The sequence below is a fragment of the Propithecus coquereli genome, unplaced genomic scaffold (genome assembly GCF_000956105.1).
Source record: "Propithecus coquereli isolate 6110/MARCELLA unplaced genomic scaffold, Pcoq_1.0 Scaffold24, whole genome shotgun sequence".
NCBI classification, from domain to species: domain Eukaryota; kingdom Metazoa; phylum Chordata; class Mammalia; order Primates; family Indriidae; genus Propithecus; species Propithecus coquereli.
In genome coordinates, this window is record NW_012147952.1 from 4,781,054 (window position 1) to 4,796,473 (window position 15,420).

At 38.4% G+C, this 15,420-nt stretch overlaps 1 protein-coding gene across 1 annotated transcript in view; it reads left to right on the forward strand.

Annotated features, from left to right (window-relative positions):
* Positions 1-239: 239 nt before the first annotated feature.
* SENP6 (SUMO1/sentrin specific peptidase 6) overlaps positions 240-15,420 on the forward strand; it is a 104,226-nt gene continuing 89,045 nt past the window's right edge. Inside the window, exon 1 of the mRNA XM_012646040.1 lies at positions 240-991. Coding sequence (XP_012501494.1) covers positions 940-991 — 52 coding nt within the window. The 5' untranslated portion in view covers positions 240-939. The remainder of the gene's footprint in view (positions 992-15,420) is intronic.

Sequence of the window (15,420 nt, forward strand, 5' to 3'; positions counted from 1 at the left end):
ACCGGCCCGGCTTAGAAGCGCTCACACGCCAGGTCTGCTATGGGGCCCTCGGCGGTCGGGATTTTGGAAGTAACGTGTCTAGGCCGAGCCGGCGCCGTGAAGGGCCGGCCCTGCCAAGAGCTCGGGTGGCGGGCGCCCACAGGTCAGGGTTCGGTGCGGCGCCGCAGCCCGCTCTGCCCGCGAGCCGAGTCCGGGCTCCTGAGGGGGAGCCGCACTGGGGGCGGCAGCGTCGGGTCGGGGCGGGGGCGGGAGCCAGGCGGCAGATCCAGCGTCCGTGGGGGAGGAGCGGCAGCAGCGGCGGCTGGAGCTGCTGTGGCGACCGGCGCGAGGCGGTGGCAGAGGAGACCCACCCCTGTCCACATGGACAGTCGCAAAGGCCTCCGCTGATGCATTCACGCCTGGGCGGGGTGGACGGACGGCCATAGCGGCGGCGGCTGCAGAAAGAGCGAGGGGCCTGCGGGCGCCTGTCGGTCGCGGAGACCTCGCCGCTCCGTCGCGGCGGGTGCGGCCATTTTACGGCCTTGGGACGAAGAGAGGCGTGTTTGTGTGCTCGCCTTCATCCTTTTTTGCTCGGGGCCCGCGGCTCAGAGAAGCTTCTCAGGCTGCCTGGGTGGGCGGTGGATGGGGAGTCGTGGGCCGAGAGGAACCAGGCCCGGGAAGCGCCGTCGCCGTCGTCGCCGCTCGCGTTCCCCCCGAGGGGCTTGAAGAGAAGCCCAGGCCGCGGGCCTCGTCGCCCGCCAGCCCGCGGACAGGCCTGGGCGCGCTTGGCCTGCTTTTGTGTAGGCCTGTCTGGACGTGGGAACGCCGCCCGCCTGACGGCTGAACCCGAGGCCCGCAACCCTGCGGCGGCTACCCTCCTGCGGCGCGGCCCCTCATCCCGGCGAGCACGGCGGCGGTGTGGGCCATGGATTAAGAAGGAGGCGGCGTGGGAGGAGGAAGATGGCGGCCGGCAAGAGCGGAGGCAGCGCTGGGGAAATTACTTTTCTGGAAGGTATGTCTATTTCTGCCCTTGCGGGGTAGGGGGAGAAATACAGGAAAACGTGGCCCCTGGAACCCGGGATATTCAGTTATCTGCGCTTGGTGGGTTTGGGGGACAGCGCAGGTACGAGGATGGGCGATGGCAGGGAGGGAATGTGTTGCGAGCGCGCCGGGTTCGAGTGTGCCGGGGCTCGGGGCTCGGCAGTGAGCCGGAAAGGCCGAGGGGGCTCGGGTGGATCGGACTGAGAGCGGCAGTTGGTGGGCATCCTCTGAGAGTGCGCGCTTAAGTGTTTGACATTTTTACATTTTTTTTTTTTTTTTTTTGGTGGTGGCCTAAGGATGAGCGCAGCCTGCATTCAGATTTTGTTTGGTGTTGATGGAAAGTTTCAAATTGCCAAGGTCGGGTGCAAACTGGGTGCCAGTCTAAGTAGGAAGGGGATGGGTAGTTTAAGTGAGGTATGTGTTATACCTCCTGGTCTTTTTGTTTCACAGCGCTTCAGGCTTCCTTTTGCAGCCAGTATTCAGATTGGACCTGGCCTTGTCTATACTCTTATGGCATGTGTTTTGCTAAAACTATTTTGTAAAATAATTTATTTGAAGAAAGAGAACGAGGTTTACAATGTCAATTCTGAGACTTTCACGAAAGCGTATAAACAAAGTTTGTATGTTTTATTCACTTGTGAGGGGAAAGTTAAAGATTTAGTGTAAGTGGACTAAGCCAGTTTTAAGAAAAGCTATATGTTTTTGTTGGTAATGGGTAACAATATTGGCTTTTTGCCCGTGTTTATATAGACTCCAAAAATACAGCTAAATTTTATTGCAGTTCTGGACCAATAACTTAAACGCTCACGTTATGTAATTTGACTGTGGGTTCAGTGTTTGCACTGGTAATGGAGTTTATAAATATGATGTTTAGGAAAATGAGCCTCTCTGCGTAGTGTTTGTTGAAAAGAATTACCTACTCTTTGGGTAAGTTTGCAGATGATTTTCATTGCAGTATGTCATAAGCGATACTTATTGAAAAATAACTTTAGAAACATTACCGAATTAAGAATGTACAAGTTAACTTAAAATTAAGAAAGAACCTTGGTGGTAACAGGTTTTATAGAAGGGTGTTAAGGGATGGGAATGCCTTGTCTACTGCTTTATTAACAGCACTTCAGACAGTGCCTGGAACACAGTAGGTACTCAATATTAATCTAATGGAAGAACAGGAACTAATGGAGATGGGAGAAAGTAATTTTCATAATTCTTCCCACTTGAGTATAGTGAAGTGAAAAAAAGTCTAATCTTGCTGTGCAAGCCAGTCTTTATCTAAAAGTGATGAGAGCTTTATATGAAATTCCTCGTAAGAAGATAATAAAAGCTTGTGCATTTTTCTGGGTTCATTTCATATTACCTCCGTTTTAGTTTGTGCAGGATAGGTAGGTACTTGTCAAGAGGCTGAGTGGTGCAGCTTGTATTACAGGTAGTGCTACCTGAGTTGATTTTGTTTTGGAATTGAAAACTCAAAAGATGACTTACTGGTGTTTATTATATTCAGTATGCTGGTGATTATACTTAGAGCTATGGAAAATTTAGGGCTTATGGGAAATTTAGGGCTTCTGTAGGCTTCTGATTCAGTTTAAGTTCTGATTGGGTGAACATAGGAAGGATAAAAAAGCATAAATAAAGCCAACAGATGCAGAGTTAATGTGAATTTCAAACTATTGCTTTTAGCTTCTTCTAATTTAAGGATCTTTGAATGTACTGTGTAATAAGTTTGAGTTTCACCATGTCTTCAGCATTTTCATAAAGAAAGCAAATGGTAACTTATTTAGAGCATAAGAATAAGGAAAAGGAAGGATTTTAATTCTTCAAAACCAATTTTCATATATTGTATTGAATCTTTCCAACTAAACAAATGGTATTTATTACTATCTCTGTTTTCTGTTTAACTTTCCAAGATTCCTTTGGTTCCTTATGCTTCTAATAATAAAACTCTCCACTGTAATTTGCCATACAATATGTATTATCATGTTACAAGTTTTCAAAATGTTTCCCCATAGGCTATTAGGATTTCATATTAAAATATTTACATGTTACACTTTCTTTGCTTTCCAGTAAACTTTTTTTTCCCTGCCGCCAAACTCCTCCAGTAAACTTCTTGAAAAACTGAAATAGATTTTCATTCATTCATCAAATATTTATACTTGTCTATGAGTCATTGTACCAAGGTGAATAGAACAGTGCATAAGATAGTCAACGTCCCTGCTTTCATAGAGCTTATGTTTTAGTGGGAGAGATGGTCAATGAGTAGAAAATAATCCATTTAGAATGTTACCCCAGTTTTAAAAATTAATTTATTTTTATTGATGTGTAATAGGTATATATAGTTTCAGGGTATATGTGATAATTTAATACATTCATATAATTTGTAAAGATCAAATCATTGTAGTTGGGGGATATCCATCACCTTAAATATTTGTCTTTTTTTAATGCTAAAAACAATTGAATTATTCTCTTCTAGCTATTTTAAAATGTACGATAGATTATTGTAGAATATAGTCACCCTATGATCTGTCTAACATTAAGTCTTATTTCCTTGTTCTATCAAACCGTATGTTACCTCGGGTTTTCATATTGTTCCCTTCTTCACTTTATTCAGGTCTGCTTTACATCCTACTTAAAATGTCCTGGTGCCACCAATGTATGCACTATTACCTTTTATTGTTTTATTTTTTGTATTAGCTATTATCACATAATTTATTTCTTCATGTTTTTTAATCCCGCTAACTCAAGTCTGTCATAAGCTTTGTGAAAGCAATGAGTTTATCTTTTCACCATCATATTTCTGAAACGTATTTGTTAATGAAATAAACTAGATGATAACAGTATGATAAAGACTATGGAAGAAGTAAACAGAGCAATGATAGGGAAGCCATTTTACTTCATGTTAAAGTTAGGAAAGGCCACTTGAGTAAGTAAACACCTTAACTAAGAGACAGTTCAGAGTATGGTAAAGGATATGTGTGAAGGTTCAGAGGTGATATATGGTTCCATTTGATAAACAAAAAGGAGGTCATATGGCTGAAATACAGCAAGCAAAGGAGAGAGTGATATGAGAGACAGATCTGTCATGCAGGATCATGAAGAATTTTTATTTCATTTTTGGTCATGGGAAATCGTTGAAGAGTTTGGGGCAAAGAGGTGTCATGATTTATCTTTTTGAAAAATCACTTTGGCTGCTCTGTGGAATTAATTAGAGAAAATAAACATTAAAAACAAGGAGATAAGTTAGGATAATACTGTAGTAGTCTAGGTAGAAGTGATAACGGCTTGAATTAGGATGGTGGCAGTGGAAATTGGGGAGGAGAAGTGGATAGATCGAAGATATATTTGGATATAGAGCTTACAGGCCTTGTTGATGAATTGTACAGTGAGGATCAGGGAAAGCGAAGAATTGAAGGGTTTTGCCTTGAAGTATTGGGAGATAATGCCAATTATCTGAAATAGAGATAATTTCATTTCATTTACTGAAATAGAGTAGACTGGCAGAGGAATAAGAAGGAAATTAATAGCACTGCTTGGTCGTATTATATTTGAGATGCCTGTTTGATATCTTTGTTCTACAATATATTTTATATTCTTGTAACTGCTAAGTGAAATTCTAATTTCATTTCCTTTTATAGCTTCTCTAGGGAAAAGGAGAACTACTGGCTACTATCGTACCTCCTTTATTTTGTTCGTATAATACCACATTAAAATTGTATGAATTTCGGCCGGGCGCGGTGGCTCACGCCTGTAATCCTAGCACTCTGGGAGGCCGAGGTGGGAGGATTATTTGAGCTCAGGAGTTCGAGACCAGCCCGAGCAAGAGCGAGACCCCATCTCTACTAAAAATAGAAAGAAATTAGCTTGACGACTAAAAATATGTAGAAAAAATTAGCAGGCATGGTGGTGCATGCCTGTAGTCCCAGCTACTCGGGAGGCTGAGGCAGAAGGATTGCTTGAGCCCAGGAGTTTGAGGTTGCTGTGAGCTAGGTTGACGCCATGGCACTCTAGCCCAGGCAACAGAGCGAGACTCTGTCTCAAAAAAAAAAAAAAAAAATTGTATGAATTTCATTAGGTCACAGCTTGTGTTGAATTTTTTACTTTCCCCTCTTTGACTTGTTTCTTTTACTTCTATTCACTTACCATTGTCTCATACCCTTTTTCTACTTGTGATAGATGGTTTTTGACAGGTTTACCTTCTGTGTTTGTTCATTCGTTCAACAGGTATTTATTGAGCACCTACTATGTTGTAGGCATGGCACTGCACTGAGAGGCACAATGGTGATGGGAAAAAACATGGTTTCTCCATAAAGTCTTTAGTCAGTCTAGTGAGGAAAATCAATAATCAAATAACTACACTTGTAAATGGAAGATTACAACTGTCAGGTCAAGCATCCCAAATCCAGAAATCTGAAATGCTTCAAAATCCAAAATTTTTTGAGCCACCAACATGACACTCAAAGGAAATGCTCATTTTGGATTTCAGATTTTGGGATTTGGGATGCTCAACTAATATAATGCAAATATTCCAAAATCTGAAAAATCTGAAATCTGAAACACTTCTAGTCTCAAGCATTTCGGTAAGGTATACTCAACCTGTAATGATGAGAATTGGATCTAATCAGCGTAGTTTGAAGGGTGTATAGGATAAGGGAAGGTGGGGAGACAAAGCTTTCTAGGAAGAGGGAATAAAATAGGGGAACATGAGATGTTTGGGGAACTTAAAGGAGTTAGATATGGTGCCAACATGGAGAGTGGTACAAGATGAGGCTGGAGGTGACATCATCAAATTTGTTTCAAAGAAGGTCATAGCTACCACCTGGATAAAGCTTTAGAAAGGGGCCAAAGATTATCAGGGAGACCACTTAGGAGATGATTGCAGTATAGGGCAAAAGTAATGGTAGTTAACCTTTCTTTTGATATTCTCTATCTTCTTGTTTCCTCTGTGGGAGCTCTAACAAGTCTGCTTACTCTCATTGGTTTCTTCTTTTTCATACTGCACTTGTTCATACTTAGCTTTCTTTTCCTTTGCCTTTTTTTTTGTTTCTTTACCAACTGACTGCTTCACCTATATTTTCTCCCATTTTTTTCTGCTTTTCCTTTCTAATGTACATATATTATTACTTTAGTTTGTTTTCCTTTTCATTTTGGGTCTCTCTCTTTCTTTCTGGACCTTATCCACAATGTAGTTGAAAAGACTGGTGTGTTAAACTTTTGCAGTGTTGTCTTTCTTATAGGTAGCAGCAAAAATGCTTGTCTCCAAATGAAAAGTCTTTTCCGTTTCCCCTTAGCTATACTTTTATGTTATATGTAAACTCAATTCAGAACCCAATCAGTTTTCCAGTTCTACTGGGGACAGTAAATACTTAACACCATTTGTTGAACTAAAGCACAGTTTCTCCTAAATGATTGGCATTCCATGGAGTATGAGCAAGGTTTTTAGTTTCTGCCAACTCGGGAATGCACCTCTTTTTCTTTTGATTGCATGACTTTTGGAAACTATGTCATAATGTCATTCCTCATTTACTCCTTAAGTGTATTTACTTCCTGGTTTCATCCCATCGAAGTGATAAATTCTGTTTATCAATGGATTTTATGTACTTGCATGAAACAGTAGAGTAGAACCTCACTTGGAATAAAAGTGATTTTCGTTAGAAATGCATTGAGAGCATGAATTTATAAGCCAGAATCCTGAGCTTCAACATCTGGCTCTACTGCCTATTAGCTGTAGACAGATTATGTAAACTCTCTGTTTTCTCATCAGTAAAACATGGATAATAATTGTTACCTTGTAAGATTGCCATGAGAATTAAATGAGTTAGTATATATTAAATATTTAAAGCCATTCAAGGCATATGTTAAGCCCTCTGTTAGTTGGTATTATTTTATTTCTTCTCTTAGCAGATAGACAAAAGAAAAAGAACAACTTTTCCTTGCTTCTCTTCTTGCCTTCTCTTTTATTTGAATTTCAGTTTTTATTGTTTTTCTAGATGTTAACTAATTTTGATATTCTAGGTTGATTGGTATTATGAGAAAAGAAAGAGAATGAAATTATATATTCCACTTACCTAGACTTTCATATATTCATCGTTCCTGTTGCCATTATAAAAGTATGTTGGACATTTGAGGAACTCAAGAGGTATAGAAGGGTTATGTGACCCAGAGCAAGTTAGTGGGGAAATCAGAACTGGAGCCTGGGACCTGACTTACAGCGTCAGCTTTTTTTTTTTTTTTTTTTTTTTTTTGAGACAGAGTCTCACTGTGTTGCCCGGGCTAGAGTGCCATGGCGTCAGCCTAGCTCACAGCAACCTCACACTCCTGGCCTCAAGCAATCCTTCTGCCTCAGCCTCCCGAGTAGCTGGGACTACAGGCATGCGCCACCATGCCCGGCTAATTTTTTCTATATATTTTTAGTTGTTCGATTAATTTCTTTCTAATTTTAGTAGAGACGGGGTCTCACTCTTGCTTAGGCCGGTCTCGAACTCCTGACCTTGAGCGATCCGCCCGCCTCGCCTCGGCCTCCCAGAGTGCTAGGATTACAGGCGTGAGCCACCACACCCGGCCACAGCTTCAGCTTTTTTCAGCGTTTCCTTCCTCCCTTCCTTATCTCTTTGCTTCCCCATTCTTCCTCTTACCTCCTTTCCCTGCACCTCCCCAAAAGGGAGGGGAGATTGGACAAGAGAAGTAAAATAACAAGTAATTATGGAGAATTATCGTTTATTGATGAAGGAGCACTTTAAGAGGGCAAAAGGGGAAAGCCACAGATCTCTTAAGGCCCAACTTCAGAAATCACAGTGTCACCTATGCCACATTGTATTGGCCAAAAAGTCACAGAGCCAGTCAGATTCAAGGGCAGTGGAAGTACACCCACCATTCACCCAGAGTGGCACCGAATTTGTAGACATCTTTAATCTATACAGCTGTCCTACCTCTCCCATACCTACCTGGTATTTTTTTCCCCATTCTTTCAATAGTCGTAGTATTTCTCAAACCTAAAAATGAAAATTCTTATGAAATCCAAAAGTTTCTAAATTTTGGACAGTTTAGGAAGCTAAAGAAAGAAAAAACAATGTGGGCAACACAATTTGTAATTTGTTAGCACCCAGGTATGTGTCAGATAAAGGACAAAAAATTAAAATTAAAAAAAAGGCAAAAAGAAGAAAATTACAGGAAATTATAAATATTTTAAACAAGTTGTAGTTTATTTCAAAAGTATAAATAGCAACGGAAACAGTTATTAGTTTAATTTTTAGTTAGTTAATTAGGAACTGATTTCGGAATTTCTGAAATAAGGCAAGCATAATTAAGAAAAAAAGAGGAAGTTTGTTAGAACTTTTTCTTCCTTTCCTTTTTTCTGTCAGTGATGTCTAGATTATGCTGGAGTTGTTACTGTAATTGTTCTCATTTTCATTACCTAAACTCTTAGAAAACATAGCCAAACTTTAACAATATTAAAAATTAAACAATGTCTTGATACAAAACATTGGTTAATCCACAAAGTCAAAGACAGAGTGTTAATGCTCACAATTACAACACACTTTAAGCTGCATTACTTGGAGTGATGAAACAATGCATGACTCATTATTGTGAACTGCAAATTACAGTTGCCAACATCAGGTAAAAAACAGTGACAGCAATTATAGAAAGTGATAGATAACCTGTACTATATCCATTTTACAGTAAAAACAGTGGAGCAGTTTTCTCTCAGTGGTCCTTAAAAAAAGGACCACTGGGTGTGGTGGCTCACACCTGTAATCCCAGCACTTTGGGAGGCCAAGGTAGGTGGATCACTTGAGGCCAGAAGTTCGAGACCAGGCTGTGCAACGTATCGAGACCCCCATCTTTAAACAAATATGAAAAATTAGCTGAATGTGGTGGCATGTGCCTATAACCCAGCTACTTGGGAGACTGGGGCAGGAGGATCATTTGAGCCCAGGAGTTGGAAGCTGTAGTGTGCTATAATCACACCACTGCATTCCAGCCTGGGTGACAGAATGAGACCCTATCTTTGGGAGGAAAAAACTTTTATTCGTATTCTTTGTTGTAGTAAAATCTTAACAATGATAGTTTAAAAATTGTTAGGAAATACTTCACATCTGTATGAAATATAAAGGATGATATAGCAAACTCTGTTCTACTTCCTAGCCTAAAGAAGAAAACGTTACCAACAGTTGAAACTGAAGCTGTGGTAAACCCCAACTCCCCCCCCACCCCCGCTTTTGTTTTTTGGTTTCATTTTTTGCGTTTTCCTCAGCTCCAGAGGTAACCACCATTTCTAATTTGTTAGCTAGTTGTTGTTCTCATGCATTTCTTTATACTTTACTCCTTATGTGTGTATCTCAGAACCATATATAAGACTATATATACAATTATATGTATCATTGTTTTGCATGTTTTACAATTTATAGCATGCCATACTGTATTTGTTGTTTTATAGCATTGTTGGAGAGATTCAACAATACTGATAAACATAGTTCTAGTACTTTCATTTTCATTGTCATTTAGTATTCCATGGTATGAATGTAACAGCTTATTTATACGTTCTTGTATTTGTGTAAATTTAGATTGTATCCAACTTTTTACAGTTACATACACTGTTACTATGAAAATTTTGGTATGTTTCATATTGCTACTATGAACTTTTTTTTTAGATTCATATCCTTGTGCACGTGTGTGTTTCTCTAGGTCAAAGGGTGGCCACCTTTTTCTGTAAAGAGCTAGATAGTAAATACCTTATACTTTGCAGTCCATACAGTCTCTGTCGCAATTACTCAATACTGCCATTTCAGTGAGAAGGCAGAGATAATAGAAATGAGCATTGCTGTGTTCCAATAAAACTTTATTTATGTACGGTGACACTTGAATTTTATGCAATTTTTATGTATCATGAAACATTCTTCTCTTGATTTTTTTGTGCCAACCATTAAAAATGTAAAAGCCATTTTCTTAGCTCATGAGCCTAATAAAAACAGGCAGCAGGACATACGTGGCTGGGTCCTAGTTTGCTGACTCCTAACCTAGGGTATCCTGTGGCAATGGAATGATTGAGTCCTAGGGTATGTGCAATTTCAGCTTCACTAGGTATTGCTAGATTGATCTCCAAAGTGGTTTTAGAAGCCGTTTTTAAGCTTTCCCGTTTCTACACATTGTCACCCACTTGATGTTTTAATTTTTGTCAGTCTGATGGGGTTTAGATACACAAATGGTTTGAATTTATAATACTCTGATTTGTAGTGAGGTTGAGTATTTTTGTTGCTGTATTTAAAAAAAAATTATTCATTGTTCATTTAACATTCAAAAAATATTTATTGAGTGCCAACCTAGTGTTAGTCTCTATTCTATCTGTTTGTGATGCATCCATAAACTAAATACTCTGAATGTCTTTTCTTTATATATATAAGAAGAAAATATGTTTATGCTTTTTTTGAGTTGCTTGGTTGTATCTTCTGCCCAGTTTTTTCACTGTTGGAATATTGATATTCTTTATATATTCTGGATAGTAATTCTTGGTTAGATTATATAGATTGAACATATCTCTTACCAAATTATTACTTGTCTTATTTTTTTTGAGTGGAATGATCTTTTAAACATAATTATTTAAAGCAGTCATTTGTTTTTCCTTCAGTGGCTTGTTTTTTTTTTTTTAATTTAAGAAATCCTTTGTTCTTACTGGTTTTTCTCTCTATTTTAACTTTATTTTTTTGTTTTATTAGTTTCTGTCCATTTCTTTAGTTTTTGTGTCAGGGTAGGATAGGGCCAATCAGCTGTGTAGGCTGGGGCAACAGGATTTGAAAATCTTGTTCTTTTGTGGTTTTTTATATATTCCTTATGTTTTCTTTAAATTTTTTAACTTTTTATTTTGAAATAATTTTACATTTACAGGAAGGTTGTAGGATCAGTACAGAGAATTCCCATTTATCTCTCACTTGTTTCTTCCATATATTTATTAATGTTTATCACAACTGTTTTATCATAGTCTCTCTTTCAGGTCACGTGTCACTTAACAGGGGTATGTTCTGAGAAATTAGGTGATTTTGTCATTGTGTGAACATTACAGAGGTACTTAAACAAACCTAGAAGGCATAGTTTACTACACACCTGGGTTCTATGGTATAGCCTATTGCTCCTAGGCTACAAACTTATACAGTATGTTACTGTACCGAATACCATATACAGTTGTAACAGAGTGGTTATTATTAATATTTGTGTATCTAAACGTATCTAGATTTAGAAAAGGTACAGTAAAAATACAGTATTATAATCTTATGGGCCCGCCATCAAATATGCTGCCCATCAATCACCAAAACGTTGTATGTGACGCATGACTGTATATGTATTTATATAAACATACACACTGTTTTTGGAACCATTTGAAAGTAAATCTCAGACATGCTGCCTATTTACCCCTGATTACTTTGTCTCACCTCCCTCTACTCATACTTAGGAACTATATATATTCTCTCGAATTACCGCAGTGCAGTTATGAAAATCAGAAAGTTAACATTGAAATAATACTATTGTTTAATCAGCTTTCACCAGTTGACCTAAAAATACTCCTTAATAGCAAAAGAGAAAAAAATTCTGATTCAGGATCTGATACAGAATCATGTATTACACTTACATGTCATGTCCCTTTTGTCTCCTTTAATCTGGAAATAGCTTTTCAGGCTTTCTTTGTCTTTCTTGACCTTGACATTTTTAAAGTAAACAGGATGGTTATTTTGTAGTTTGGGTTTATCCCAGTTCAGGTTTATCTGATGTTTCCTCATGATTAGATCCAGGTTATACATTTTTTTTTTTTTAATAAGGAATGTCAGAGGAATGATTTTATGTTTTTCTCAGTGTGTTGTATCTAGAGGCCCATGACGTCAGTTTGTTCTACTACTGGTGAAGGTAACTTTGATCACTTAGTTAAGGTCGTGTTTGACAGGTTCCTCTACTGAAAGGTACTATCTTTTCCATTGTAATTAATAAATATTGTGTGGAGAGATGGTTTGGGACAATATAAACATCTTGTTTCTCATCACATTTCATCCACTAGTTTTAATAGGCATTGATGATTCATGCCTGAATCAGATATTGGTATAATGGTTCCCAAATGGTGATTTTCTTATAACATCCTTCCTTATACATTTATTAGTTTACAGCCTACTAAATATATGTTCCTTTACTGTAACCACGAATTCCTGGGCTCAAGCCATCCTCCTGTCTCAGCCTGCCGAGTAGCTGGGACTACAGGCACATGCCATCGTGCCTGGCTGATTTTTAAAATTTTTTGCAGAGGGTAAAAATTTTGTAAAACTTTTTTTGTAGAGATGGAGTCTCACCATGTTGTCCAGGCTGGTCTTGAACTCCTGGCCTAAAGCGATCCTCCCGCTTACGCCTCCCAAAGTGCTGGGATTGCAACAGGTGAGAGCCACCACAACCAGGTGTCACTAAATATATGTTCTTTAAAAGAAAAAGTCCTTCTTTCCATCAGATCTACCTACTGTTTCCAATTTTTGAGCTGTTTTGGGGTTCTGTACATGAATAAGCTTTCTTGCTTGCTTTCCTCACCCTTCATAGGCATTTTCTCCCTTGGCTGTATTGCACCAACTAGGACCTTCACTATGTACTTGAACAGATATGTTGGTAACTTATTGCAGGGGGAAAGTTTGGTGTTTACTGAAGGTTTTTTGAGTCACTCTTTTTCAGATTAAGGAAGTTCCTTCCTATTCCTGGTTTGCCAAGTTTTTGTTTTGTTGTGAATGGGTATTGTGAATTACATTCTTGATTTTCTTTCCTTTTTTAACTTTTTTTTTATTTTTTTGAGACAGGGTCTTGCTTTGTTGCCTGGGCTAGAGTGCAGTGGTGTCATCATAGTTCACTGCAACCTCAAACTCCTAGACTCAGGCCATCCTCCTGGCTAAGCCTTTCAAGTAGCTGAGACTACAGGCGCGTACGTACCACCACAACCTGCTAATTTTTTTATTTTTTATAAAGATGGGGTCTTGCTCTTGTTCAGGCTTGTCTCAAACTCCTGGCCTCAAACAATCCTCCCGCCTTGGCCTCCCAAAGTGCTAGTATTAGAGGCACAAGCCACCCAGCCCGGCCACATTCATGATTTCAAATGTTAATTCTTGCTTTTTAGAATAAACCCTACTTAATTGTAATGTTTTATTCTTTATGCGTTATTGGATTTGGTTTGCTCATATTTTATTTAGGCTTTTATATCTGTTTTCATGTGAGATTGCTTGATAATTTTTCTTCCTTGAATGTCATCAATTTTGGGATCAACTAGTCTGACTTCATAAAATGAGCTGCAAAGTGTTCCTTTTTTATTTTCTGGAAGAGGTTAGGTAAGATTGGTGCTATTTCTTAAAAGTTAGAAGAAATTACTGACAAAGACTTCTGAGCCTTAGTTCGTCTTTGTGGGAAGATTTGTAATAAATCAGTTACTTTTATTGATATGGTAATGTTAAAATCATTTGTTTTTTTGTGTCAGTTTGGTAATTTGTACCCTCGTAGGCATTTAGGTGTTTGCTTTCTTTGGTCAACTAAGTTAGTTCCTACCCATCTATCAAATTTTCATCTTTCGTCACTTCTGTTACATCTCTCATCTACTATTATCTCCTCTCTGGGTTCTTTTTGTTCTTATGGATCTCTGATTTTTCTCCTCTTTCCATTATTGTCATTTTAGGGGAGGATATGGAGAAAAATCTATGTATTTAGTTTGTGATATTTAACTGTGATCTCTTAATCTTTTTCTTTTCTTCCCCTCCATAATTTTGTATGTAGAGTATAGTGGACATAATTTTTCACTCTCATAGTTACAAATGTCAACCATAGTGGATATTGACTTTGAGGATTTGAAGTTTTTATCCCTACTCCAAGTTGCCCTAAATGTACGTTTTTTAAATTTCTTTGCTTTTTATAATTTATTTCCTCTCATTGGCATTTATCTCTTCCATGAGATGATTATTTCACTTATTTGTATTAAGAGGTTCTAATCTACCAGTCAGGAAATTGTATGATCAGGTTTGTTAGAATTGTGTGTGCAAAACCTTAGTTCCTTTAATGGATAAACATTTTTGTAACATCTCTTTTGACTTTTGAAACACAGGTTTATTTTACATTCAATGTTTTAAATTTATTTTGGAATACTTTTAGATTTACAGAGAAATTTCAAAGATGACATAGAGACTCACCCAGCTTTCACTAATGTTGCCACCTAATATTGCCATTATACATTTATCAAAACTAGGAAATGTAACATTGCTATCATACTATTATTACCTAAACCACAGACTTTATTTGGATTTCACCAGTGATTCCATTAATACCCTTTCTGTGTTCCAGAGTCCAATCCAGGAATTTGGATTTGGTTGTCATGTCTCCTTAGTCTACTGTGTCCTTTGACAGTTTCTCAATCTTTCCTTGAGAGTTTTGAAGAGTACTGGTCAGGTATATTGTACAGTGTCCCTCAATTTGGGTTTGTCTGATGTTTTTGTGATTCACCTGGCATTATGAATTTTGGGGAAGAAGATCGCAGAGCTGAAGTACCATTTTCATCACACCATGAAGTGTACATTCCACGAATAGGATATATCACTGTTGATGTTACTCTTGATCACTTGTCTGAGATGGTGTTTGTCAGGTTTCTCCACCATCAATTTATTTTTTCCCCTTTTTATGGTATATTTTTCTGAAGTAAGTTGCCAAGTCTAGGCCCCATACTCAAGGTAAGGAGAATTCAGTTCTGTCTTTCGGAGAAGGGAATCTGTGCATATATTATTTGGAATTCTATAAGGAAGATGTGCCCCTTCTCCCCATTCATTTATTTATTATATGATCTGTTTTTGGCAATACGGATTCAGGAATATTTATTTTATTCAGGGGTTATAACCCAGTGCTATTATTTATTTTTGCTAAAGTTGTTCCAACTTTAACTATTAGGAATTCTTTCAGGTTGATTTCTGTAACTTTTTGACATACTTCATCTTTTCTTTTTCAAAAAAGCAGTTTCTTGCATTCTGACACTGCACAGTACTCCATGTTCATCTTGTCTTTTTCCTGCCTCTCCCCTAGAATCAGTCATTTCTCTTAGGAGCCCTGGCTCCTTTTGTTGGAGAGAATGGTATTTGGAAACCAAGATCTGTCAGTAGGTATGTTTGTCGCTACTAGACCTTGTCAGAGAACAGAGCCGTAGCTCTAAGTACTAACCCATGTTACATCACATATATATCCACCTATATATGTGTTAAATAAACATGAGTTCAGTGACTGAGTTCTGACTGTAATCCAGCATCACAGCTTTCCTTCTAGCTTTTCCCTCTTGCTTACTTAGAACTTGTTTCTCTGACAGGAAGAAACTTTGTTCTCATCATCTACTATTTGTTTACTTACGTTTTCAACCTCAGCATACATGTA